Consider the following 26,066-nt stretch of genomic DNA (forward strand, 5'->3'; position numbering starts at 1 on the left):
TACAATTAGGAAAAAAGGAAACGTAGTAAAGTGCCTAGAGACAGAATGGAAGGAGGGGAAGCGAGAGCTCTGTTCCAAGAAGAAGATGGTTTGATCCCTTTGTTCGCTTATGTAATGGCTTTCATATCACTTACAGGTCTGACTTGATGCAATCTTATGAAGTCAAAGCCAGTGTTCATGGAACAGCCGCTTCCACAACAAACCTCTCCACCTGTAGGATGTAAGAAAAGATCATGTATATACATTGTGTTAAATTTGTTTACAGTGTTTGTCAAATCATACTTATTTGTGAAAATTTCATATAGTCACAGCCTTTTAAAGTATGTAGTTCCTTCTGTGATAAAAAAATTCCTAGTAATTTTGCTTCTCTTTGCTTTCTTTTCTATACAGTAACCAAATCATCATATTGCTCAGGTGGCACTGACAGATAGCCTGAAGTGCTACTCTAAGCCACTCTCATCACAACCATGATCAGGCCTATAGATTATTGTGAAGAATAAAACATCAAATATTTATGCTTGCAATATCATAATTTCCTAGTTTTGACAATTTCTGATAGGGAACGTTCTGGCACCTCCGACGTAACAACTTGTCACGGCCTTAGCTGGAATTGCCTAAAGCGTGAGGCACCCTTGCGGCAAAGACGCGAATTTAGCTTGCGTTGCCTAAGTCACGAGGCACCCTTGCGGCAAAGATGCGAACTTAGCTTGCGTTGCCTAAGTCGCGCTTCGCCCTTGCGATTTGCGTCCGCAAAGATCAGCCAACTTGCAACCTCTCGTAGGTCCCGAAGGACTTGTAAAAAGAGAAAGTTGATTAGTTCGAAGAACGAGCGACGGACAAGTCCCGACGTCTCGCGAAAAGAGGAAGCTTTACAAGCAATTCAGCAAGCACCTTGCGTGCACAAGAGAAAAGAGGGAGAGGGAGAAAACAAGGCCTTTAGAAGGTTGAACGAACAGTTGCAAGTCTACAAACAGCTGCTCACCGGGTGCCGGACGCGACAACAAGTTCCCGTCAAAGTAACGTGGAAACTTGCGAAAGATTGTTCAACGCCCGACACTATACCGAAGCCCCATCCAGCCAGCCTTGTGCCACACGGGTGGTTCCAAGGGGCTGAGATGGCTGACGTTTTGTGAGCGGAGGCGGACTGCAGAAAACAGCCCGTGGCATACAAAAACGGAGCTGTTTTGGGGTTGTTTTGCTCGGTTCGGTGAGCGATCGCTTTGTAGCACTGCAACTTGTTCGAACTTATATTTTTACAAGCAAAATGACTCAAAACCATAATAAAACATGCTGCCAAGCAACTGTATATGAAGATGAGAGCGACGAATGGTTCATTCAACGGAGTTGTTGCAATATCATAATTTCCTAGTTTTGACAATTTCTAATAGGGAACGTTTTGGCACCTCCGACGCAACAACTGGCAGACACCTCAGACCGAACATGACGCCTCAGAGCCGACGTAGCGCTTCGGCCCGACATGGCACCTCGGAGTAAATAGGACATACGGGCGTAGAGTAGACGATTCTTGCACCGCGCGAGGATGCACGGGCATTGCCGCACAGCACGGAACCATGCAGACCGACCCGTGCTGCATGGATTGTACGAGTCAACCGCCCGAGACATTGGCGGCCATTAACGAATCACGTATGATCGGTCCGACAATAGGTATAAAAGCCGACCCCCGGCCGATGCTAGGGAAGCTCAAACACTAAACAACACCCTAAAACTCCACGTTACACTGACTTCGACTTCAGAGAGGCCAAGCCGGAACCCCTAACTTCGGCCTGTGTACAGGATTCCGGCGCAGGAAGGCCCAACATGGAAAAGCTGACTCCCAGCCCTAACTTGGGTCGACCCAGCAGACAGCGCCCCAACCAAACCTGGCACCGAACCCCCTCGACTCTAGAATCCGCCGAGGACGACCACGGTACAACAATTTCCATCCCGTATGTACTTGCATGGCATACGTTTTGTTCTCTCCAAGACCTCAATAAACAAAGGAAGTGTTCATCTTATGTTGATAAAGAAATTGTTTGTAGTGCTAACTTGCTTACCAGGCCCAACATACAAAAGTTCCTGCAGCATTGAAGGGGGCCTCCGGAGGAGAATGAAGGATTGCTGAAAGCGATCAAATTCTTGCTGCTGCAGAAGGAGACTTTGTCAGTCACAAACACGAGATGAAGATTCTTCTACTGAACACGGTTACTTGCAGTGGCTTCCGCGTCAAGAGGGAGGGGCGCAGCAGATGACTTATTAACTGGAGAAGAAGAGAAGCGCCGTTGCCTGACGTCAGAGATCACAACGAAGGACAAAAACTTGAAAGGGCTCGGAGGGGTGAAAATTCTGCCAATGAGGTTTCCAGAGGACAAGCGTAAGGATCATTAGGGAAAGGGCTAGGTTTAGGGCTCGACGTTGGCGGGAAAGGAAGAAAACGCCAATAGAGGGAGGGGCAAGATGAATGCTGGCTGGGCTAATGACGAGGGAGATTCCGAAAGGCTCGTCGGAGGAGACCGAGAGGGGAGAGGGAAATTAGGGTCCTCGGGATCGAGGAACATTAGAGTTTCATTATCGTAGTCGGACAAAGGCGAAGGGGCCGAGGAAGGAGACGTAAGAGGAGCACTGAGAAGGTTGTTCGACAGGACCTGGTTTCGTCTTGTGGTTCGAATTCGGATGCTGATAATCAGATTATCGGGTCCGACCCAATAATATCCGAACAGAATACTGCACAGTGTACAGCAAAGATGGAACCAAGTAATGGGTCTGAAAGCCTGAACCCCTGTTCCATTTCGAACGTAGATCCGTTAAGGAGGACGGACTAATTGATTGACCACCACGTTCGGAAATGGGTTTTAACCCGACACTAAAGTTAGCCTCGGCTTAGTATTAGGCTAAACAGCTTTTACGGTGTTGGGTTCCTGTATCATTGAAATGGCATATCGAAGGTAACAATTTTATGTTTATTGTTAAGCTCCGAGAAATTAGGTTTGGGAGGCATTAGAACTCATTGAAGTAATATAATTTTTATTTTTTTAAAACAAAATAAAAAAAAGAATCCATAACGATTATCTGACAGTTTTGATTTGCCGATAAATAATCCACAAAAGTAGTCCACCAGCTTAACGTGGCCTATTAAGGCTCGTAGCTGTCAGCTTCCATTAATTACACGTGAGAAGAAGTGGAAGCCCTTCGTGTGTGCATTATAAGTGGCACGCAAAAACGGAAAGTACATAATGATTTAACATGTTTGACATTGTCAATTTCTGGATCTCAACCAAATACAAACTAATCGCGTTACAATCGAGAGGAATTGTTTTACTCATGACAAGTGTACGGGATCCAATCATGAGGCAGGTATTGTATTGGGTGCCGTTTAATTAGTACCGTCAAGTGGTGACCCTTCTCTACAATGATCCATGGCTTTACCCCATAAATAACTCCTGCAATCGTACCCAACTCCCCAAAATATAACAAAAGCAAAGGTACGTCCGAGACGATACGAGCCAAGTGAGGGAGGGTGGGTGGTCCCCTTACGTTAATTCCCATTCCCAATTCCTTCTAATTTGTGCAAGTTGTCTGTTTATATAAACCCGCGAGAAGGAAACGGAAAGCTCATCTGAACGTTCGTTTTTAGGGGAAGCCCTCGAAATTGCTTTCGTCTCCCTTTCTTTCTTTCTTTGGATCGAGAACGAAAGAAACCTTTGTGGTTGATGATGATCGCCGCAGAGAAGGAAGGAATCGCCGAAGACGCCGGAGACCCGGCAGCGGCAGATCCCCGGGCCGCCTTGCCTTCTCCTCCGCTGCTCTCCCAAAACCGACGTCTCCATAATTTCTCGTTCCCGACTCTCAGCTGGCGTGGCCAGCGCTTCCTCCGCTGCTCCAAACTTTCCGACGTCGCCACAACCGAGCCCGCTAGATCGGCCGATCAGGACCACCGGACCTCCCAGATGAAATCTTCCCCGCAGAGGCCGTTGCCGGTCGCCCGGGATCCGAAGGAGGAGGCGAGAAGAGGGAGGGAAGGAAAGGAGGCGGACAAGGCATCCTCTTGTGCGGCTACCGTGGCAGAGGCCACAAGACCCTGGAACTTGAGGACGAGAAGGGCCGCTTGTAATTTCCCAGCTGACCGGTATGGTAATCATGGTTCTATTTATGGGGCTACAGCGATGGAGACGATTGATCCTCCGATGAAGACGGTGAGGCTGCAATCGGATGAGTCGAAGAAGGGTGGGATGGAGAAGTTCTCGATCTCTCTGTCTCGTTCGGAGATTGAGGAGGACTTTTTCGCTATCAAAGGGACGAAGCCCTCTCGGCGACCAAAGAAAAGGGCTAAGATTGTTCAGCGAGAACTAGACGTAAGAGATTCTACTTGGAGAAATATTTTTTTTTTTCATTTGATCTTTAATCGACTTCTTCCTTTTGGTAATCATTCGATCATTTCTTTGTGCTTTCTGTCCTATTAATTAATTTCTGATTCCCCATCGCCCATGGATTCATCTGCAGTCACTTTTCCCTGGTTTGTCGTTGTCAGAAATAACCCCCGACTCGTACGAAGTTGTTGAATAAGGTCGTGCAAAATCCTTTCTGGTAGTAGTACATCCACAAAGACAATGTCTTTTTCAATTATATTTGAATTTTCAAGCTAGAAGCTACAATTGCTTTCCTGCAGAGCTTGAAGAACCTGATGAAGAGAGGCGCCTTTCCGGGAAAACCCTTAAGGTTTTCAATTGCTGCCTAATCCTGTACGCTTGCAATCATGGCAACTTGGTTATGTAGCACACCTTGTTACTCTGTAAATTATACGGTTAGATTAAATGATGATTATTATTATTATTTTTTGTCTACGTTGCAAGGCTGTCCGTTTCAATCTATTTCTTTATTAGCTTTCTTTGAAATTTTAAAATTGTTTTGCTTTAACAGAAAAAAGTATCATGGAACAGTTAGGAATCATGTATAATGTATTCCACTTCTTGTTCGATGAAATTTGTCTTTAGCTCTTTATAGTGTGAGTTCATACTCATTGGTACCGGAGTATCTATCTCATTGTTCAATTATTTCGGAAGAGTCGTAAAGATTAGGAATGAGGCCATTATCAAAGATGCTAGATGGTAAGAATGTTTTCCTAGTGGGTTCGTTTTAATCTAAGACAATTCTCTAACGTTGAGAATGTAGTTTTCTTTCGTGAATTTTCTTTCTTCTGATGTCCTCAGGCCAAGTTCATTATTAGAAACTTGGGATATTCAAACCTGTGACGCTAAACTCCATGATGATATCTTGCAAAATGAAAATGCTCAAGATATTTTATTGTATTTGCTCATGAGTAGACATGGTAAGTAATTTGTTAGGAAGATTAATCAATGGGATGCCAATTATTTGTTACTATGTAATTATGGGTCACAGCCAGAGGAACAGGTACTAGCACTTAAATGAAAACTATTTGTGAAAAGGAAAATTACCATTACCTTGAGTTCTAGGATCTGAATGCTTTGTCTTTGTTGCTGAGTGACACCTAGTGGGATTGTTGGTTCTGTGTTATAATGATTTATATGACTGCCTTATTCATTCTTACAAACTCATTGTTGCTTCAGTATTTTTAAGGTGAGGGTTGCTCTAACGTCTAGCTTTCTTACTAGTGCATGTTCAAGTTCTTTTTGTTTTTATGGCTTTCTTCAGTTGGGCTCAACTTGGATTGTAAATGGACATTATTTAAAGATGCCTGTCAAGAATTAATGAAGTTCCGGTGATTGACTTTTGATATTGAGTTTGCTATATTGTGTTTTAGTAGTTCTAGCTTCTAACATACAGTTTTTTGAAAAAAAAGGAATACTCTTGTCCGGATCCATCTCTTTCTTCCCTGTTGCAGGTACAAAAGTAATTAAATTTCCTGAGGTCTAATTATGAATGTGCTACACACACACACACACACAAAAAGGCCATAGTTTTCAAACTCCTATGATACCTACATGTTAGTGCACCTTCTTTGATGCTATTCACTAAATTTATTGTTTTCTTGTGGAGCTATTCTCTGCTTCCAAGGAAAATTAGTTTCTCTGACATTACAGAAAACTTTCTTAATTCGATTCCAGGGATTGACAACTTGCTGCTGCAGCATTTCGAAACCAGGTGAATGGACCAAAGTTTTGTGGAATGAGAAGAAGAAAAGAGCTAAAGAATACTTGTATAAATATTCACAATGGTCATAGCAGGAAATAATATGCTGTAAGCATGAAAACTCATCTTGAATACTGATGGGAAATACTGTGTTTTTTTTTTTTTTTTCTTTCACACATGATAAGCGGTGAGTACAGGATTCCATCCCATGACTTTTTTTATTTTTTATCAATAGTCAAGGATTATTATTATTAACCTCCATCTTAACATGGAATTTGGGAGATGCTTCCAACAGGGATCATAGTGCAAAGTGATGGAGATTTATTTTTAAGTGTCATTGCATGCATAATAGCATCGGATTGGTAGCATATTCTAGCAGCAAAGATCTAATTTGAGTGACCACAACAACTCAAGGTGGGGTTCCGACTACAGATGGGCTTATAATGATGGGCCACTCCCCGTTTTCCATTGGGCTAAACATCTCGCGTTATACGTTACCCTCAGCACGTGACAGTTGCCCGTGTCTTGAAGCAGCATACGGCAATGGGAGACGGCGCAGGGTAGTAGGGATTAGCGACTGCTTTCCACCGCCATGGCAGCAGCTGTTTCTCCTCCTCTCGTCGGCGCATCCCCGCTCCTTTCCCTCCTCCCACCACCCAGAAAACGATCCGCGGTGCCCCGAGCCGCCGTCTCTGCCTCCGCCTCCGCGAGAGCCAAGGCCTGCTCGTACCAGCTGAGGGAAGGGCAATTTCGCCGTTTCCACCGCCTGCCCTCTGGCCTGGCCATAGAGGTCATCTTCCAGGAGGCTCAGGCCGCGGCTGCGGCAGAAGAAGGTCTCCGGAATCCGCCGCTGGTTTTCATCCATGGGAGCTTCCACGCGGCCTGGTGCTGGGTCGAGCATTGGCTGCCTTTCTTTTCCGACTCCGGTTACGACTGCTACGCCCTCAGTCTCTTGGGTCAGGTAAATCACCTGCGGTGTTGCTTGAATGATGTACTATTCGACAAGTTGATATTTCGTTTGGGTTCTTGCTGTTATGAATTACGCTATTTCCCTGAAAGTGTTCATGAAAACAGCTTCTTTTTTTGTTTTTGAGTAAGAGGAACATCAGTGAATAGATTCACAATGTGAATGCTGGATGGAGTGCAACTGGTATTTTGTTGTGCTTGTGTCTTTAATATTGAATCTTTTCGTGTAGAATTGACAAGAATGGGATAGTTCGGAGGATGATCCCATCACATATCCTTATTGTCCTTGAAACCATCCCTCTGTTCGGGCTACTCGTTGCTTAGATAAATCAATTTCTAGTAATTTATAAAATCTAGATAATTCTAGGTTCTTTTGGGATGCATATACTTCCATGAGCAACTAATTGCCATTTCTTTATGGATTATTGTATTCTCACTGCCAACGGAAAATTCTGGTGCTCATTTATAGTGACTGGCAACATATGCCCAAAGATCTTGTACAGCTTAATAAGTCGTCACATGTGCTGATTATGTTCACTTTTTTTTACATTGTCAGGGTGAAAGTGATGTTCCATCAGGGGCGGCCGCTGGTACTCTTAAGGTGATTTCTCGTAATATATGTTTTTTTTAAAATTAGTTTAATGCAAACTTATTAGGGCCAATAAAAATCTTTGCAGTAGACACATACAAGTGACGTATCTGATTTTATCCGAAAAGAAGTCAGATCACCACCTGTTTTAATTGGGCATTCGTTTGGTGGCCTCATTGTTCAGTCTTATATTTCAAACATGACATATAGCTACTCCTCCGAACAACCATCTCTTTCTGGTTTGTACACACCTCACTCCATGCTAAATTTCCTGATCTTTTTTTAACTGGTGACTGTCAATTGTAGAGAATCTCGTTGCACATCCACTGCTTGCAGGAGCTGTACTTGTATGTTCTGTGCCTCCTACAGGCAACAGGTAAATATCCGAAGCAGCTACATTGTCATCTAATCTACTTGTGAATTTTTTTAATTGTTCATGTGAAACTATGTGACTTGTCTTTTGATTCTTTCTGTCTCCAGTGGTCTTGTCTGGCGATATCTTTTAACCAAGCCAATTGCTGCTATCAAGGTATGACATGTCTAATTAATCTGCGACATTTATGCATTCTGTATGCGCATATCATAAATTTATCTGAAGTGAAGATGCAGTTATATTATCGTATTGTCTTACCATTTTAGTTGATTGTGACCTTGTGTGGTGATCTTACCTTTCTTTTGTTAGAACAAAGGATATTGCCGTCATGGAAGTAATGGTTTGCATTAACCTTTTATCGGCTCCTTAATTACACTACGTTCAAATACAACTGACTTGTCATATTTTTAGAATTACCTAAACCATGGAACCTTAATGTTCAAGACTGCATGTCCCGAAACCCTTGTGATATCTTTTTAGCAACCTTAGTGCTGTCCGTTTTACTTAAGTTACAATATGCACATGTATACACATCTTATGCAGGTTTTCCAGATATAGCCTGTGCATTCATAAAATTGCTTAAAGCAAATGCATTATGAATGGACAATGAAAATTATTTGTAGTTTAACTACTACATCATATATTCCATGGATAGTAATTGTCTTCTTCATGGCTTTAGTTTTGGTGCTGAACTGGTTTTTAATTATTTTTGGCCTTGTTTACCAGGTGACACTCAGCTTGGCTGCCAAAGCTTTTGCAAATTCATTGCCACTGTGCAAAGAAACATTTTTCTCATCGACAATGGAGGATCACCTTGTCTTAAAGTGTGTACATGTTTGAACTATTATTGGCAAATTTAAAATTGCATCATTCAGTTAACATTTCATTTGACTGCATGATTAAAATAATTCCTGCATATTGGATAATGTTTGTTTACTTATATTTTCAAGTTTGTAGTAATTCAAGTCTCCAATTTCATGAAAGAAAAACCTCTAATTGGCTTAATTCATTAACCTACAAAATACACACGGTCATATGCCCAAAGGAGTCTCATTTCTCTTCGACAATGGAAGATTACCTTGTCTGAAATTGTGTACATGTTTAAACTATTATTGACAAATTTCAAATTGCATCATTTTTTGTAACATTTCATTTGACTAGGGTATCTTTGTGCAAGTTTGTAAGTTATCTTTGTGTACAAAGCAGTAGATAGCATCGAGTGTTAACATGGCTTAATATGGATTGTCCCAATGAATCTTTCCATGTAAATTTCTTGGAAATACTTGAAACTGGTATTTGTGTAAACATACTTGAAACTAATATTTTGTGTTGACAACTTCACATACTTGAAACTAGTATTTTGTGTAAACATGCATCATTTAGTTGTCAGTGTAGGATAAAAATTGAATAAAATATATATTACAAAGGATTAGAGAGCGAGTCTTGGCACAATGGAAAAGTTGTTACCTTTGTGACTTGAGTGACCAGCCTTCATATTATGGCTATGACATCTTGCAAGGGTAAGACTGCATATATTTGCCCTCCCAAAGCCTTATATTGACGGAAAAGGAGAGAAGAGAGGTAAAATTGTAGAGAGAGAGAGAAAGAGAGAGAGAGAGAGAGAATAAACAATGGATCCCTGTTACCTGAGTTCTTAAGCCTTAAACTTTGAGTTTAAGATTGAATACATCTTTAGACAGAACATTTACCTGAGTTACGACAAGGGAGATTATGGATGATCCAAATTTCATGTGGGATTCCAAGAGTATGTATCTTTAGATCCAGTCAAAAAACTCTGGAATGTTGATCTTTATGCAACTAAAACTATTGGGTTTCAGCCAAAACTTTTATATCGACCATAAATACAGTACCTTAACCGATATGTGTCTAGTATGATAGGCACCAGGCATTCACTTGTAAAACTGGTATGCACCACCAATACATCAATGCTCAACTGTTACTGTAGCATGCTGTCAATATCTGAATGGACATGTAGGCCACAAGCATAATACAGGGATGCATGACTTTGTATTGTTCCTACCATGTATGCCTGCACTGTCCACAACATGTTTCTGATGTCTGATGTAGCATGCCTGGCACATGACTGGACTTGTACAACTTGGCTCAACATTCTACTACCGATCTTCTATGCCATTTCTTTTACAGCATTGCCATAGTTGTAAGAGAGAAAAATAATAATGACGAATTCTAAAGTGAATATTGGATTATGGACATGTATAGCAACACTGACAAATGCCCACAAACAAACTCTCACACACAGGAAAACCATCTCCTTAGACACAAGGAGAAAAAATTATCATGATATCATAATATTACTATTTTGGACAATCAATTAAGCATAAGCATAATGACAAGCTTAGAGTAATATGCATAATAGACAATATATGTTAACTTTTAAATTGGTTTCATGATTTCTTGGTTGTCTATATTCTTGTTGAATTCAAGTTCTACAAAGAATAGGAATATCAGTCATTTATCAGTAATGTAAATTTCTGACACTTCTTCTGCTGCTAGTTCCGTATTGTAATTTGGCCCAGTATTACAGGTATCAGGAGCTCATGAAAGCTAGCTCAAAGCTACCACTATTTGACCTGAGGAAGCTTAATGCATCATTACCTGTATCTCCACCAGCAAAAGGCACAGTGAAGCTCCTCATAATGGGTGCAAGTGATGACTTTATAGTTGTGAGTTATTAGATTTTCTGTTGAAGGATGTTAATTTTTGTTTCCTGTTTTATAAAACTTTACTAACTCGAACAGGAAATCGTATGAAGGATCATGTTACTTCGCAATAACTCAGGATCTAATCCCATAGGGATGAGAAATTTGATTCCTGTAAATTCAATGGGATGAATTGCATTGATAAGAAAAAGAAAAAAGGTGAACGGTGATTGGATTGATGAGAAAATAGAATCCTATTGGGAGTTTGTTGCATGGGCTCGATCGTATATTGATAATTAAGTGAATGTTACCCTGGAGATGTTCTGAAGAAACAACTTCACAATGATGATGATAGGTTAGAAACACATTATTACACAAGAAGTGCTTTGTAATTAATCTGTTCTGAATTTATATTTTCGTTCTATGACTGGGTAGGAGCACATAACAGTGAAATTTTGGCTTATGATCCTGGTTATCTGTAGCCTTGAATAATCTTTTTAAGAGTAAAGGAAAACAAAGAAAATTTGTGACTTGTCATACTAGTAACATATTAAGTTGAATCCATTATGTTTTTATAAGTAAAGCTTCCTAATTGCAGGACACAGAAGGGCTCCAGGAGACGGCTACGTTTTATGGTGTACAAGCAGTTTGCGTGGAAGGGGTCGCCCATGATGTGATGCTAGACTCTAGGTGGGAGAAAGGTGCACAAACGTTTCTATCGTGGTTGCAGGAATTGCAAAGAGATCAGATTTCTTGATTCTTTTGATGAATCTTCAGAAGCTTCTTCATCTCAGTGCACTGAAAGAATCTTCTAAAAAAATGTAACTATTGGAAGTTTTGCCTCAATGTACCTCTTAAAATGTGCTCAAACCTCTCAGCCAAACTATTATTGTTCTTTTGTTGTTTCATGTGTGGTTATGACAGTTGAAAATTTCCATGACTAGTATACTTTCAAACCTCGAGCTGCAATCTCTAGTCGCCGACATGTTTATCATGATCGAGGTTGTTTTTTGCTAAAATAAGGTTATTTAGAGTATACACCTGTTTTATTGAGTTTGCTATTTGCTTGCATTTATGCTATATAAGATTTTATATATATATATATATATATATATATATATAAGCTAATTCTTAATTGGCTCTTTCAATTTTCACCAAACAAATTAATAATTCTTTTTAACAATTTCTTCACCTAAAAGTTAATAAATTAATTGAGTAAATTATATAATAACCAAAAATGGAAATAGACATACCAGTGCAGTTTATGAACATTTAACGCTCTTATAAACGATAATGCCAAACGGGTCCTGTGGAAAATGTCTCGGTTTCTAAAGGTTGTGCAAAAGATGTGAAAGCTGCTGCGGACTTTTAACACATCGTCCTGTGTAAGTGTATGTAAGTAATGCGGTCATTTTCCATGCATTACGCTATCGAAAATGACATTTAGGTGACAAGACGAACCCCACCCCACCCCGAAATGTTTCATATACACACACGGGACCCACTCAATAATAAGTCTATGGGAAGTCCTGTCGCTCGTGCTTGCGTCTTTCCATCCAATCCACCTGAATAAAAGCAATCATTCATCAAATTAGATGTGGATGAAGCGAGTTTGATACGCAGCAGTTAGTGGCTAGTCATGGCAGAATTGTGAGAGCTCAATTTCCAATTGCATCTCTCTGTACAATAAAATAAAGAGAACAGCTAGCTAGTGTGGAATTCTGCAAATATTTTTCGTTGAGATTCACCAAACTGGACTCTTTTTTTCATCAAATTCTCAGGCACTACATGCATGTCTTACGGGTGTAATGAGCCCTTCCCACCAGAATAAGATTGTGGGCAACTTGTTCAGACATTTGACTGGTGTGTCGGACAGAGGAGCAGAATAAGTACTTCTAAACTCATGAACATGATTAAAACCCAAGAAGACAAGTTGTTACTATCCACCTTCTAATTATTTTTTTTCTCGTGAGTTTATACTGATTCATGTTTCTTTCTCGAATACCTGTACTTGTATCTTTATAGAGATCAAACCTGTGTAACTATAAAAAACTATAATATGTTGAAAAGTTTTAATATCTAAATTAAAATCAAATAGTAATAGATCATATTTGGCGATGCATATCTTTCCATATTATTTCAAAAAATCTTTATTTGATATACAGGGACATCGTTCTTGGATTTGAAAATCATAGTGATATCGATGTGCAAAAAGAACTAGACTCACATTTGTATCCTTTCATCGGATCACAATGATCGATCGATTAAAAAAAAATATGAGAAAGGAACCATAATCTCTCAATGACTGACACGTATCCACTGTCTCGTGGTCTTATGTCTCCATATTATATTTCTTGTCTTTAGTCCCTAGGATGTCCTATCTATTTATAGACGAGAGTAGAGGGTTCAGGATAAGTAATTAGAAAAGTTTCTCCCATCAAAGTCATCTCGCTTATAACTCGTTTTGTTAGGTTTAATAAAAACATCTTTGGAATATATTATTTGCCTTTGGAATGATTCTTGAACAGGGTTGATAATTTTTGGAATCTTTTTTCCTCGATTCATCTTGCTACTTCGTGGGGCAGGAGCCCTTAAGTCTTGGTTGTCATCGAAGTATCTCTCAGAGAGTTGTTAAGGGTTTGGCTCCAACTCTCTCATAGGCGAGGGAGGCTGGGTGCTGGCTTGAAGGGGTTATGGGTTGGCGTTGCCAAGGGTGCGACAAGAGCGCAAAGTCACAAATGCCTAGCCGCCTGACGTCGAAGCTTGAGGGGCACTTCTAATGAGGTAAGCATATTGCTCACCTTGTCCAAAACGTTCATTAAGAAGAGCGGTAGAAGGGTATGCCTACGACATTTAGTCATCCTTCTTGTGTCAAAATGATGATGTCATAAGTACTGTCGACTACTGAGTCAGCATGGTTGGTCCATTGCCAAAGGTGCAAGCTCATTCGGGTGTCTGTTCCTGGCTGACATGGGAAACTTGGTGATGTGAGACCGCATAGGCTCCCTAGTTGGAAGTCATTTTGTTGGTGAGGACCCGGCTTAGGATGGCCACGTAGGCGGACTAGGATCTTCCTGGTTGCGAGGTTTCTCCTTAGGGTTAGGTCGTCTGAGTGTCTGTAGGTGACCGATAACCCTACATGATAGGCCGGTGCTAGGGGTTGCCCGACATAACCCCTCCTATGCTTAAGTTAGCGAAGGAGAAAAGACAACAGTATAAGTTATATGACTAAGTTAGTGTGTAGAGAGCTTCCCCAACCCCCCTTTAGCGTGAGCTTTTTATACCTAATCCCTAAGTCTACTTACTAATTGATTGGGGATAAGATCAGGCTAACCATTTGATCATTCTGATTTCTAATCTTAATAAAAATTATTATCGTCAATCATTGATGTGTGGTATATCGGGACGTACTACAATGCTATTTGAGGCTGGTGACCTAGAGCCTTACTTAGGTATCGATCTTGGTTGAGCTGACATAGAATAAAATCATCCCTAGCAACAGTGAACCAATCGGACCAACTCACTGATCGATAGTATTCATGACACTATCAAATATATTATTAAAATATTAAAAAGATCATGATAATTTTATCATGATTTATATTTTTAATAATTTGTTTCTAATAATGATAATACATATGTCGATTTGGGATTATGACCTGCATGCTTACTGTTGGGAAATTTTCTACAGGCCATTCCGCCTCAACTCTCCACAGTGGCTTGCAAAATGCTATATTATGAATCCGACGGTTGTGGTGGACGTTCTCGGGGAGGAACGAGGAGGGCCCGCATGAGAAGTAGTGACCCGAGCAGGAGGTGCCGCGTGCCCCGCTTAATTTCTAGATGCTGCTGATACGGTTCATATACCTCACGGCTTCACGTTGGAATTGCCAAGATATATAGGGGATCTTCCGGGGAAGTCTTTCCCTCCCCCGCCTCCCATCCATTTCTTCGTTAAACCCTCTTCTGATTCCGTTATAGGAGTCTGCTATTCCGCATCCATGGGGGAGTTTGCGCCTATCCTCCCTTTCGTGGAAATGGACCCCGACTTGGAGCTGATGAGGCAGCTTGCAGAGCTCGACGGGTGTGCTACGGAGAGCCCAAGCATGGGATTGTTGATGGACAACTCCGATGATTACTACTTGCCTCATCAGCCATACTTCTCGGTGCCATTTATGGAGGACTCGTCCGGTGTGCCTGCGGAATGCCAAAAGCCGGTCGCGGAGCCGCAGCCTGTGGGCCCTACCGAAGAACAGAGTCATGGAGCCAGCAAAAGGAAGGCGATCGCAGCACCCGATACAAGTTCCGTGAACTGTGCAGGTCTCTGCTCGGTCACAAGGAGGAAGAAGAATGTATGTAAGGTTGTATCTCGTAGCGAACGGTTTGATTGTTTGCATACGATGGATGACATGGAGATTATACCTGTCTAAGGTTGCCTTATTTTCTACCGAAGCTCGGCTTTCAGGGCTCGGAGAGTGGGAAGACACACAAAAGCAATTCCAAGGAGGTGGTTCACGTGAGGGCGAGAAGAGGGCAAGCCACTGACAGCCACAGCCTAGCCGAGAGGGTACGTAAGCAAACACTAACATGACTGCATTTGATAGATCATCTTATTCGCGTCTGTGCCAACGGTTCTTGCCGTACGTAAAGATTAAATGTAACTTTTCGCTTGAGACAAACTTGTTTTACTAACAGACTAAATTCATTAGGATGTAACACTTGAGATATGGTATCAGGTGAGAAGGAAGAAGATCAATGAAAGAATGCGATGCTTACAAGACCTTGTTCCTGGATGTTACAAGGTACTCCTGGCGATGGCTTAGTTACCAAGGTTTCGGTTATTTCCTCCTCGGTTCTCTGAAATAAACCCTTGTCTTTGCAGACGATGGGCATGGCAGGGGTGCTGGATGAGATAATCAACTATGTGCAGTCACTGCAGAACCAAGTTGAGGTAAGCCATCTCTCGCTCCTCAAACTTTCGTCTTTCTTCGCAATCGATCGGCACAATTTAGATATCTGATTCTTGGTGTTGACGATACAGTTTCTTTCCATGAGACTTTCTGCCGCCAGCTCTTTTTATGACTACGGCATGGGAGTCGAAGCGATCACAACAAATCAGGTGAACCCTTGCACGGAACATTTAAATTGTCTGTTCATGTGCAATGTCGATAGGGGAGGAGCTTGTTCTTGTTCTTATGCTGCCTAAGCTAATAGAACAGTCGAAGGACTGTTCCTTCACGAAATCTGGCGTAGATAGAGTCCAGTTTGAATGGTCGGAGAGGGAAAGATTCTCACCGTCTTGTCAGTTTTCTGCTATACTAAGAATCCTATGTGAAGGAAGTTGAATTAGTTCCGAAATCACCAAACACCTAAATGCTGAAAAGTGAACTTATGGAGGTTGTGAATCCTCAAATCTTGCGAGTATCCATAGGAGGAAGCATAACTGGACCTGAAGCTGAATGGACACGGCACAACTCTTCTGTGGCCTAGCAAACACCATGGAAGATGGGGCTTGCACGATACACACATAGTTCTCGATCATGCTTTATTCTCTTTCATGTATCCTTAAGCCAAAAGTATTAAAGAAAGAAGATCCGTGGAAGATGTAAAGTAGAGAAAAAAAAAGGTACAACGGCACTTTGCCTTAATAGAAAAAGAAAAAAAAATAGAATATATATATATATATATATATATATATATATATATGATGAAATGTTTGAAATGTCAATATGTTTATCTGTGACGGAGGTCAATAATTGGAGGGATCATCATGTCATGTTTGTCTCTCATGATTGTGCAGGCAGAAGCATACGAAGCTTGCCCGAGTGGCAGAGAAGGTGGTGAGGGAGGGATATGGGGATTGCAGTAGACTGGTCGATGCCTCCTTTTTGACACAGCTGCATGCATGCTTTCGGCTCTTGGCTTTGCCATGTCTCTGACCACATACATTGCACCTCTCACTCCCTTCCCAAATCCAGCTCAGGAAGTGTGTGCCCCGGCAGGCACCCATGCATGGCGCACGTGCATATGGGCTATATGCTCTCCCTACGCACATGTGTGGGGCTCAGCCAAATACGAACACTACCCAATCTCTTCCTTTCTTTCCTTTGTCGTCTTGTCAGTCTATCATTGTAGTCAATCTCTCTGTCGGTTTCATCTGATTGTGTTTCATCTTCTTTCTTGTCATCGTCGTTCTCCACCCACCCCCGACCGCCCTCTCTCTCTCTCTCTCGCTCTCTCTCTCTCGCTCTCTCTAAATAAATATATATAATAAAAAATTAATAGATTAAATATTATCGAATCGATGATAAAATACAAAACAAACATATGTAATTTAACGTGATTCAAATTACGACACAAATATTGTTCCTACATCTATGAAAAGAAAAAAATCTTAATAAAAATTTTAAATTATACAGCAATAAGGGAGTCGATAATGATTTTTCCGAAGAAAATCTAAAAATTTATTCAAATATAATAAAACAGAAAATTACATAATTATTTCTATTGACTAATGTTGACCTGTTGACTAGTTAACTTCTCTTCTTTCTCTTATCGGTTATTGTCGAGAGCACATGGCCGGTCGGCGACGGAGATCGACGACCGGACTTTGGAAACGAGGACTAGAAACTTTGGTCGATTTTGGGTGATGAAGTGAGACTTCACACAGCCTTTTCAAGTCTTCCTGCACTCTTCCTTGCGTCTTCTTTCCCACTTCCTTCTCTCTGCCGTTCCGCCCAAAGCTCTATTTATTGGAGTGAGGGAAGCTGGAGGGTTCGCTACCCGCGAGCGGAGAGGTACGGCTGCATATGGGCGGTCTGCGGCGAGCAGCACGCGGACGGCTGCAGCGATGAACACTGCGGCAGGGAGCATAGTGGACGGGGCGGCACGAGTGCAGGCGCGCGGGCCGCGGTGGGGAACGCGCGGTGAGGAAGACAGCACTCTGTTGTCGCTGCTCCAACACAGTACATCATGAATGCAATTCCAGATTTATTCATTAATCCTGGAGACCGAGTCAAGAGAGCGTCAACATGCTATTTTGGACTACACTAGAATCCAAAGCATGAGGTCTTATTCACATAAGAGCGCCACGCCATGTTGTCTTTCTTTCCAGGAATACTGTAACTCAACTTTTTTGGTACATCTTTAATTTGTGGTACTCTTAGCTTGAGAGTAGTTGATATGCCAGAAATGGTTAAGTAATTTGTCCTTGGCATGCACAATAAAGCCTTTGTATGATATGCAGCGTAATATTTCATGTAATGCGAAGCTTTGGGTCATTTTCTCAACAAAATTTTCTTGCCAACGTGGTGTTGATCGATCATATGATTGGAGACTAATGTTGTATCATCGGAAACCGGTTGCGCTGATCCATCAATAGCTTGTCACCTTTGTGTCAATTAAAGCCTATTTTATGCTTTGCAAAGGCCCATTAAGCTTCGCGTTCGTGGAACTCTTGCCGTGTCGATTAAATTCACAGCAAAAGCTGGTTATAATGCGAAGCACTCCAAGGCATCGGATGTATGAGCTACTCTGCGTTGTCCTTTTTACCTCTCATCGCTATACCTGCTCACCTAAAAGACTGTATGTACACTCTTTGCATCAACGAAGACTGTATGTAAAAGATCCTCTTCGCTATCGCTCCGTCTCGCACGTCACACGTGAATGCTATTTGGATCCATATCATTTCATAACATGGTGATCTCGGAAAATAAAGCAACAGGGTTGCCCTTCGTTGCAGTCGGTCTTACCAAACGGTAAAGCGAGCACAATTCTGATGGAAACCGATGTTGAATTGCATCCAAGGGAACTTCCACCTCCTCTAGAGAAAGGACACCAATGCACACTAATGCTTTTATTACATAAAGGACACCGATGTACGCTAAGAACAATATTTTAAGCCGCGTCGTTAATTGCCGTCACCGAGAGCTACATCTATAAAGCCACTATTTCGAATCCAATAGGAAAGGATGGATCGGGATAAGAGTGAGAGGTCTTGTTGTTAGGTGAGCCAATGTGCTGCTTCACGGAGCAATTAGTGTTGGCAGGAATGTTCTTGGGGACCCCAAACTTTGTTCTTGTCGATATACTTGAGGCGGCAGAGGCTTTCTGCATCATAAAAATATTATATCGTAGGGAACGTACGTGTTGCGTTTGCATTCGTTGGTACTGCGCTCACGACCTTTTCCTAGTGGGTAGAATTCAGTCGGGAATGGTACGAAGGGTAAGGGGATGAGGAGATCCAGCGGAGTCCGCTCCATACTCCAACTTTGTTGATCCGAATGACCCAAACTTCCATTCGTTGATCCAAATTCGTTCCTTGGATTGTAATATCCCTACGAACGCCTTATTTAATGCTGACTTGCTTGGAGTTGGATGAGACACAGAGAAGGTCCCAGAAGAACAATCTCCGGTGTCAGTGCCACTCCTTCCTCCTACATATATTAATACTCGTCTTTCCACGTCGTTCTGTCATCACTGATGATCTTATTCATTTTACACACTGTTAATTTACAGCGACATGTACGCTCGAGAAATTCTAGCTCAAAATGGAGGAGAACCTTACCTTCCTTCAGGATTTAGATTTAACCCCACCGATGAAGAGCTCATCACTTACTATTTGACCCGGAAGGTAACAGATATGGGGTTTGTGGCCAGAAACAATGCTGATGACGATCTTAATAAGTGCGAGCATTGGGATCTGCCGGGTACTCACTCATGATTTTCTCATTCATGCACTCTGTTGTTCTTTAAGATTAATCCTAGCTTTTAATTTCTTCTCCGAAGCATTTCGACTCCATGACAGACTCAAGCGTAGTAAGGAATTACTGCCTACTCGGTGTTTTGCTGATGTCCTCTGCAGGGAAGGCCAGGCCGTGGGGAGAAAGAGTGTTACTTCTTCAGCATGAAGGATCGCAAGAACCCGACGGGGCTGCGGACCAATCGAGCCACGGATTCCGGCTACTGGAAAGCCACCGGGAAAGACAAAGAGATCTTTCGCCGTGGAGTGTCGGTTGGCATGACAAAGACCTTGGTGTTCTACAAAGGACGGGCTCCCAGGGGTGAGAGGACCAACTGGGTGATGCACGAATATAGGCTCCAAAGCGAGTTCCCCCACCGATCTACAAAGGTCACTAGGCAATCAACGCACCACCACATCGCAACGGTCTCATGTTCCTCGTGAGTCGACTAACTGGTATCTTCTTCGCAGGATGAAAGGGTGGTGTGTGGGGTGTTCAGGAATAGCTGCACCGGAAAAAAGCCACGTATGCATCCACTGATGGAATCCGCATGCAACGGGACTGCCCCACTCAGCGAGCTAGGAGGCCTGGGCGCATCTCATCTGAAACGATCTCATTAACACCTCAAACTCTCATTACGCTTCGCAAGCTAATGATCAGATCCACATCAATCACAAGGCGGATTTGTCCAGGAATTGGTTCTTGTCCGGATCAGAGGCCACCAGCCAACCTTTGCTCCCATGCTTTTCGGGGATCATAGGCTCTGCGGCGTTCTCACCAAGCCCAGCTATTCCGAGGACTTTGCCGCTGATCAATGGCAATCATCCGCGACGGGTAGCTGATTTGAACTCTTCTGCAGAGGGTACTTCATTAGGAATCGAATCCAAGTTGAGCTTCCCTGCCTCTTCCAACTAAGTGGCGGAGGGTTCACAAGAACCAGAACCAATTTGGCGAGGAATTGTTTGAAGAAAAACTATATTAACCATCAAGATTCAAGAGCCCCTTGACATAAGATTGGTTGGAGTCACTGGCAGGAAACAAGTGTAAAAAAATGTGCCACTCTCGAAGAACCAAAGCTACTGTAACCTTATTTCCCTTTTCTAATAGCTCATGTATGCGGTATTGGTTTCATGGTGCAAGTGTGGCAATCGTAGGTACCCGCTTCGCAATTGATATATCGATGGCAACGTAAGCTCGAAGCTGGCATCGATCTGTGCATCGTTTATGGCGTCTAAGTTTGACTGAAATGTAGTTTCTGCTCTCTGTCAACGTACACATAGATATTGTATTTTGCATACAAATAATAAAGGAGGGGAAAAAAGGAGATTGGACAGAAGAAGTTGAACACGTAATCAACGCCAGCTTGAATACCCCGAAGTCGGTAATTTATGGGGGGAAGAAATGTGACTGTCGGATGCATCCGATACGAGATCAATCGAACTAATCGATATATTACAGCAGCAATCCATGATCAAGAAGTAGTATGAAATTTGAGTCCGGAAGGGCAGCGACCGGCACCCAGAAATGAGACAAAGAAAAACGAGGTTTGTCGAACTATATATGAGCTTTCAAGCCGATTACATAACGCAACTGTGGTCAGCTTCAACTCAGAGCTGAAATGCTAAACCTACACAGCTAGTTACGCGACCATTGGTGTCAAGGGAGCCAAACCTTTGGCACGAACGAGGTCAATCATAGTTATCCCGGAACAAGTCTTGATCATGTGTTAACACCTTACGATCGTACGGTTTAGGTGCCTCCTCCTTGGACGAAACACCGGCGCGCAGCACAGCCGGGGAGGGAGTCAAAACCCGTAGGCTCAAGATGAACATGCGGTACAGGTCAGGTACGTGCGACGTGGTAATAATAGTCGTAGCGGTAGTACATGGCCCGACTGGGAAGGAAAAGCTCATTTGGACGTACCGGTTTTCCCCTAAATTTGCATGCATTTAGACGTGTGCCTGATGCTCTCTTGGCGACCCAAGGATGCCTCGGCCCAACACGGGAGGTTCCAGAATGCTCAGGTGATTGGATTCGGTGCGACCCACGGCTGAGAAGCAATGAATGAGGGAGGTGGCCTTCTCGTGCTTCGTCTCAGCCGCAGTAGATTTGTCGTAGGGAGTATATAATAAAGGGGAAGACAATTTTGATGGAGATTGATGGATCGGAACATAAAAGGATCTCATCGCAAGTGGAGTTCATTGAAAACAATGAACTTGGCGGATGATTCGACCATTTACGGTAAATTGAAAGCAACATGGTGTCGGGGGACATCCATCGCATGCTTCATGTCTATTCCAATACATCCGTTTGCCTTTAAGAGAATCATTAGGATATGAATCTTGGTACCTTAATTTGGTTTCTCCGGTTAACAGATCATGGACAAGGAAATGCACCGAGGTTTTACGTCGTCGGTGCATTCCCCCTTGGGCGACACACGCTACATGCCTAATATTCCTCTTCTTTATTGGACAGACATGACAAAGTTTGCTTTCTCCTCTTTAAAGGCCCCCCCGAGAGGGAGGGGAGGTTCTTTTGGGGTCCTACATATTATTGTGAACTTATCCAGCGCGAGGAACAACGATGATTTCGCTTCTAATAGAGCCACTCGATGAATAATTTAAGATGACACCACCATGTCCTCAAAGAAATAGGCCTCCGATTTGGCTCGCACGATGGACAGAATCGGATCTACCAACTCAATTACGTTCACAGAAAAGCTTAATAGTAACCCTCCCCTACTGGGAAGAGAAATAATAATATTAACAATAATAATAATAATAATAATAATAATAATAATAATAAAACGAGAAAAACAGATAGTAGAGAGACTCACAAGCTCTTGTTGGTTTTGTTAGTAATATTTAAAATTGTTTCGATTTTTCCCTTCGCTCTCGGCACCATTCACGTGAAACACGGAGCAACGAGCTCTTGTAATGATTATAATTCGTCCGGAGTCAACCAGGAGGCTGCAGGATAACTCCCATCATTTTCCAGTGCATGCATCCTTGGGGATTTATCCCCTCTCGTCCAACTCATCCATTATTATAGGTCACGTATGACGTCACCCGCGTCGCGACGGAGCTCATCTGCGCGTGAGGTAGAACGGGACGGACGTCACGCCGGATCCTACATCCACCGTCCATTCCCTAGAAGCCCAAGCTGAGCCGTCCATGTTTCCCATCAGAAAACCGCTTGCTACGCACCGTAGGGCGCCCACGGTCCCCGAAACCGGACTGGGGCTGCCTGTTCCGGAATTCCACCCCCCACCCCTAACACAACGTCGAGGCGAGCTCTCCGTGCCGACGACCGCACCCGAAGCGTGGAGCCGTCCCCAAGTCTCCTCCGCAAGATGAGGGGACGCGGGCTCACCGTTAAGCGTGGACGCCACACGCCATCTCCGTTTCATCTCCTCCGCCACCGCCCCCGGGGTCATCGAATCTCTCCCACTCACCTGAAATACCCGAGATGCCCCTGTCAACATCATCAGTTTGCGGTGTGGTAAGATACGTAAATCTTGGCTGAGGGAGGGGATTTTGGTGAACGTGAGCAAAGTGCCTTGTTGTTTGTGGGAGGAAACCGCTTATCGTTTCCAGTGCTTCAGAAACCGCAGCAGCACCACCCCACCTTCCGAGCTTTATATAGCTCCCCTCCCTCCTCCGCCATCCTCGCTCCTCCGCGCCCCCCCCCCCTCGCCCCTCTCCCTCCTCTTCCATTGACTTGTATCACTCCATCGCGTTCGGTGCTTTTTTATGCTCTGTTTTCTGTTCTACTTCTTCTGGTGTTTCTGCTAGCCGGCTGTAGTCTAGTTCTAGTAGCCTGTTGAGAGGAGATTGCGGTCGCATACGAGTTGTCAGCGCAAGATGCGGATGAGCTGCAATGGATGTCGAGTCCTGCGGAAAGGCTGCAGCGACGGGTGCACCATCCGCCCCTGCCTGCAGTGGATCAAGAGCCCCGAAGCCCAGGCCAACGCCACCGTATTCCTTGCCAAGTTCTACGGCCGCGCAGGACTCGCCAACCTTATCGACGCTGGCCCCGAGCATCTCCGCCCTGGTATATATTTATTTGTTTCTTATATCATGATGATGATTGAACTCCAGTAAAGGATGGGAATTCATAGGGTTATGCTTGTGTTCCTCTCACAGCTATATTCCAGTCGCTGTTGTACGAGGCCTGTGGGCGGATCGTGAACCCGATATATGGTTCCGTGGGCTTACTCTGGTCCGGCAGCTGGCAGCTCTGCCAGGCGGCCGTTGAGGCGGTGCTCAAGGGGGCGCCCGTCACCCAGATCTCCTCAAATTCCGCTGCCGCTGCTGTTCCGGCGTTCAAGGCCTACGACATCCGCCACGTGGCCAAGAAGTCCGACGCTGCTGCCGTTCCAGGAGGTCTCCACAGTGTCGCAGCCAGATCCCGCACCCGGTTCAAGCGCTCAGCCGTCGGGCCAGCTGCTTTGTCTGCGGGGGGGCTTGCCGTCTCGGAGCCGGGGCTCTTCCGCCGGGCGGAGAGCCATGATTCGGAGGAGAGCCGCGAGAACGGGAGCGCGTTCTCGGGGGAGACGGCGGAGCGGTCGCACGTGAGCCAGGGGGAGCCGGACGCGGAACCCGCCGACGTGGGGCTCGATCTGAGGCTGGGGCTGGAGCCGGAAAGCCGGAACGGGGGAGGAGTCGCAGGGGGCGAGCCGGCTGTAGTACCGCAGATGGAGAGGCGGAAAGCATCGGCAGCGGACCCGTGCCGAGTGGAGTTGGGCCTCAGCTTGGCTGCGTGAAGTGAGCGAGTTCGCGTTTGGACCCGTGCTCTTGACCATGTGCCGCTCGCAGCAGCAGCGAGGCACCATCAGTTTGACGGTGGCAATGGCTCTGCGATTGTCTCTTATGCCGTTCTTTCCATGCGTCGTGTACTATACATGCGTACTATCTATATAAGACATGCCCATTTTTCATCTGCGTGTTACGGTTCGTCCCTACATAGTTTCTAATGCGAACTGGCGGTTTGTGTGATCAACAGGAGAACTGCTGACGGCAAACGTACTCGCCGTTGCTTGCGGATGCAATTGGTCTTTTGCTAAAATTCTAAACCTCTCACTCGCTCTCTCCAGCTCAGCTCCAGTGCGCAAGTAACATCATGTATGGTAAGAAGAGAACGCTCGGATGCACGCATGTAGTCTCCATCCACCGCCCTTGTGTTCGCGGTTGCTTATTCCACGATATGGATCAAAAGGATGAAACTGGCGACATATCTGTAATAGCTCAGCATCTGCAGTTGGACGCTAGTGATTAATCCAGTAGATTTCATGCGATAACGTTTGTGTGAGAATATACGGTGAAGGTCTGTCTATATTTGTTACCTTTAAAGAGGGAATGTATCATCTAATTCATGGTTACATCGCGCAGCAGCAGTTCGCACTTCATGCAGGAAATATATAGTTAAAGCCAATATAATGGAAGACTTCACGGAATTGGTGAATACAATGCAAACTTGTAGAATCAAACAGAGGCGCTGTGACTTGTATTAATGGTGAGATACGTAGAAGCAGGAGGATGGAGAAGGGCGGCCGAGGCTAAGATCTAGCAAGTTTCTTTTTTATTTTCTTCGAGGCAGCGGCTTCGAGGGTTCACTGCAATTAGCAAATTAAGCTTCCCGAAGAGGAAGAGGATAAAAGAGAGACCGTATTCCATTACAAAGGAGAAACAGTGAGGGCGAGGCAGATGGAAACCGTGATAAAAATCCCTGTCACGATTAATTAGAATAAGAAAAGAGAGAGAGAGGGTGTGTGTTCAGTTTCACTGGTGTGGTGTGAGATGTCAGCAGCCACGCTTCGTGCTGATGGTCGAGTGCAGAAGAAAATTAGGAATATAACAATACAAAATGGCAAGTGCTATCGTAATCATCATGTCCAAGTTGGTGATGATTTTTATTTTTTCTCCTGAGCAGGAGAAGCATACTTTTTATGATTAAGCTTAATCGGACAGTATATCTGCAGGTAATTCTTGCATTTTGGTTGATGAGTGCTCCCATTTTTTACTTTTCTCCTGCTGCTGCTCTCTCCATTTGTGAAAGCAATATGGAGCGGAGGATGCCTTGTTTAATTATACGGACCGACGATAGAAAAAGAAACCCACCGTCCATCTAATTTTATACAGATTGGAGTAGAGCCCCAACACACACACACATCATCGGTGACGCAGAGTCAGGATCAAAGGTTTAGATTATTAGCATGTCAGTGGGTGGGATCCGCCGCACTCTCAAGTTCTTGCTTAATCAATCAAGTAAACGCTCTTCCAGAGATCTCTAGTAAGAAGGAGACTTGGGAGTAGGAGAAAGTCGCTGTCGCCGTCGCCGCTCCGCGCCTACGCGGATGCACCTCAAGTATTTTCTAATAACCTGGCGCGTGGCTGACACAAGCCTCCTCGGCCTACAGCATCCGGTGGCTCAAATCTCTCTCTCTCTCTCTCGTTCTCCCGTCTTTATCGTCGTGGGCACTTGGATTTTATCTCGTCAAAGGTTTGACGAAGGAAACCGTGTTTGGAGCAGACAATTTCTGGAGATCAGTAGTCTCGTGGTCTGCCCCATCTGTGATGTGGCTGCAATAGCGGTATTTCATGGAACAAACA

At 43.8% G+C, this 26,066-nt stretch overlaps 4 protein-coding genes and 1 pseudogene across 19 annotated transcripts; all 5 read left to right on the forward strand.

Annotated features, from left to right (window-relative positions):
- The first annotated feature begins 3,579 nt into the window (after positions 1 to 3,579).
- On the forward strand, positions 3,580 to 11,670 carry LOC135622251 (uncharacterized). Of its 15 annotated transcripts, XM_065123928.1 has the most exons (13): positions 3,583 to 4,349; positions 4,498 to 4,561; positions 4,664 to 4,736; positions 6,081 to 6,213; positions 6,401 to 6,519; positions 6,610 to 7,066; positions 7,628 to 7,672; positions 7,752 to 7,899; positions 7,967 to 8,036; positions 8,141 to 8,189; positions 8,760 to 8,857; positions 10,600 to 10,738; positions 11,313 to 11,670. In XM_065123928.1, the coding sequence occupies exons 6-13, from the start codon at positions 6,698 to 6,700 to the stop codon at positions 11,469 to 11,471; spliced, it is 1,077 nt and encodes a 358-aa protein (XP_064980000.1). In that variant the 5' UTR covers positions 3,583 to 4,349; positions 4,498 to 4,561; positions 4,664 to 4,736; positions 6,081 to 6,213; positions 6,401 to 6,519; positions 6,610 to 6,697; the 3' UTR covers positions 11,472 to 11,670. The 15 variants fall into 15 exon arrangements, with proteins under 15 accessions (XP_064980003.1, XP_064980002.1, XP_064980000.1 ...); XM_065123920.1 differs by having other exon boundaries at positions 4,664 to 5,959; positions 6,081 to 6,519; XM_065123931.1 differs by lacking the exon at positions 11,313 to 11,670 and adding an exon at positions 10,814 to 10,848 and having other exon boundaries at positions 3,580 to 4,349; positions 4,664 to 5,959; positions 6,081 to 7,066.
- LOC135623956 (uncharacterized) lies at positions 3,708 to 4,732 on the forward strand. The gene is made up of 2 exons (XM_065127427.1): positions 3,708 to 4,349; positions 4,637 to 4,732. Exons 1-2 carry the CDS (start codon positions 3,708 to 3,710, stop codon positions 4,730 to 4,732), a joined length of 738 nt encoding a protein of 245 aa, XP_064983499.1.
- Positions 11,671 to 14,688: 3,018 nt separating the features above from the next.
- Positions 14,689 to 16,954, forward strand: LOC103996677 (transcription factor BEE 1-like). Of its 2 annotated transcripts, XM_065123846.1 has the most exons (6): positions 14,689 to 15,075; positions 15,180 to 15,281; positions 15,451 to 15,516; positions 15,597 to 15,665; positions 15,756 to 15,833; positions 16,515 to 16,954. In XM_065123846.1, exons 1-6 carry the CDS (start codon positions 14,716 to 14,718, stop codon positions 16,581 to 16,583), a joined length of 744 nt encoding a protein of 247 aa, XP_064979918.1. In that variant the 5' UTR covers positions 14,689 to 14,715; the 3' UTR covers positions 16,584 to 16,954. The 2 variants fall into 2 exon arrangements, with proteins under 2 accessions (XP_064979918.1, XP_064979917.1); XM_065123845.1 differs by lacking the exon at positions 16,515 to 16,954 and having other exon boundaries at positions 15,756 to 16,340.
- A 2,281-nt stretch (positions 16,955 to 19,235) lies between these two features.
- LOC135623957 (protein CUP-SHAPED COTYLEDON 2-like) lies at positions 19,236 to 20,401 on the forward strand (annotated as a pseudogene).
- Positions 20,402 to 23,018: 2,617 nt separating this feature from the next.
- Positions 23,019 to 24,394, forward strand: LOC135623926 (LOB domain-containing protein 40-like). Its single transcript, XM_065127391.1, has 2 exons — positions 23,019 to 23,508; positions 23,601 to 24,394. The coding sequence occupies exons 1-2, from the start codon at positions 23,319 to 23,321 to the stop codon at positions 24,218 to 24,220; spliced, it is 810 nt and encodes a 269-aa protein (XP_064983463.1). The 5' UTR covers positions 23,019 to 23,318; the 3' UTR covers positions 24,221 to 24,394.
- The last annotated feature ends 1,672 nt before the right edge of the window (positions 24,395 to 26,066 follow it).

Source organism: Musa acuminata, chromosome BXJ2-9, assembly GCF_036884655.1.
Source record: "Musa acuminata AAA Group cultivar baxijiao chromosome BXJ2-9, Cavendish_Baxijiao_AAA, whole genome shotgun sequence".
NCBI lineage: Eukaryota > Viridiplantae > Streptophyta > Magnoliopsida > Zingiberales > Musaceae > Musa > Musa acuminata.

Coding starts and splice junctions, on each gene's coding strand:
- LOC135623956 (XM_065127427.1), top strand. CDS start 3,708: ATGATGATCGCCGCAGAGAAGGAAGGAATCGCCGAAGACGCCGGAGAC. Junction 4,350..4,636: donor TTGTTCAGCGAGAACTAGAC/GTAAGAGATTCT, acceptor TGAATTTTCAAG/CTAGAAGCTACAATTGCTTT.
- LOC135622251 (XM_065123918.1), top strand. CDS start 6,698: ATGGCAGCAGCTGTTTCTCCTCCTCTCGTCGGCGCATCCCCGCTCCTT. Junction 7,067..7,627: donor CCCTCAGTCTCTTGGGTCAG/GTAAATCACCTG, acceptor TTACATTGTCAG/GGTGAAAGTGATGTTCCATC. Junction 7,673..7,751: donor CGGCCGCTGGTACTCTTAAG/GTGATTTCTCGT, acceptor TCTTTGCAGTAG/ACACATACAAGTGACGTATC.
- LOC103996677 (XM_065123845.1), top strand. CDS start 14,716: ATGGGGGAGTTTGCGCCTATCCTCCCTTTCGTGGAAATGGACCCCGAC. Junction 15,076..15,179: donor GGAAGAAGAATGTATGTAAG/GTTGTATCTCGT, acceptor CTCGGCTTTCAG/GGCTCGGAGAGTGGGAAGAC. Junction 15,517..15,596: donor TTGTTCCTGGATGTTACAAG/GTACTCCTGGCG, acceptor TTGTCTTTGCAG/ACGATGGGCATGGCAGGGGT.
- LOC135623926 (XM_065127391.1), top strand. CDS start 23,319: ATGCGGATGAGCTGCAATGGATGTCGAGTCCTGCGGAAAGGCTGCAGC. Junction 23,509..23,600: donor CCCCGAGCATCTCCGCCCTG/GTATATATTTAT, acceptor TTCCTCTCACAG/CTATATTCCAGTCGCTGTTG.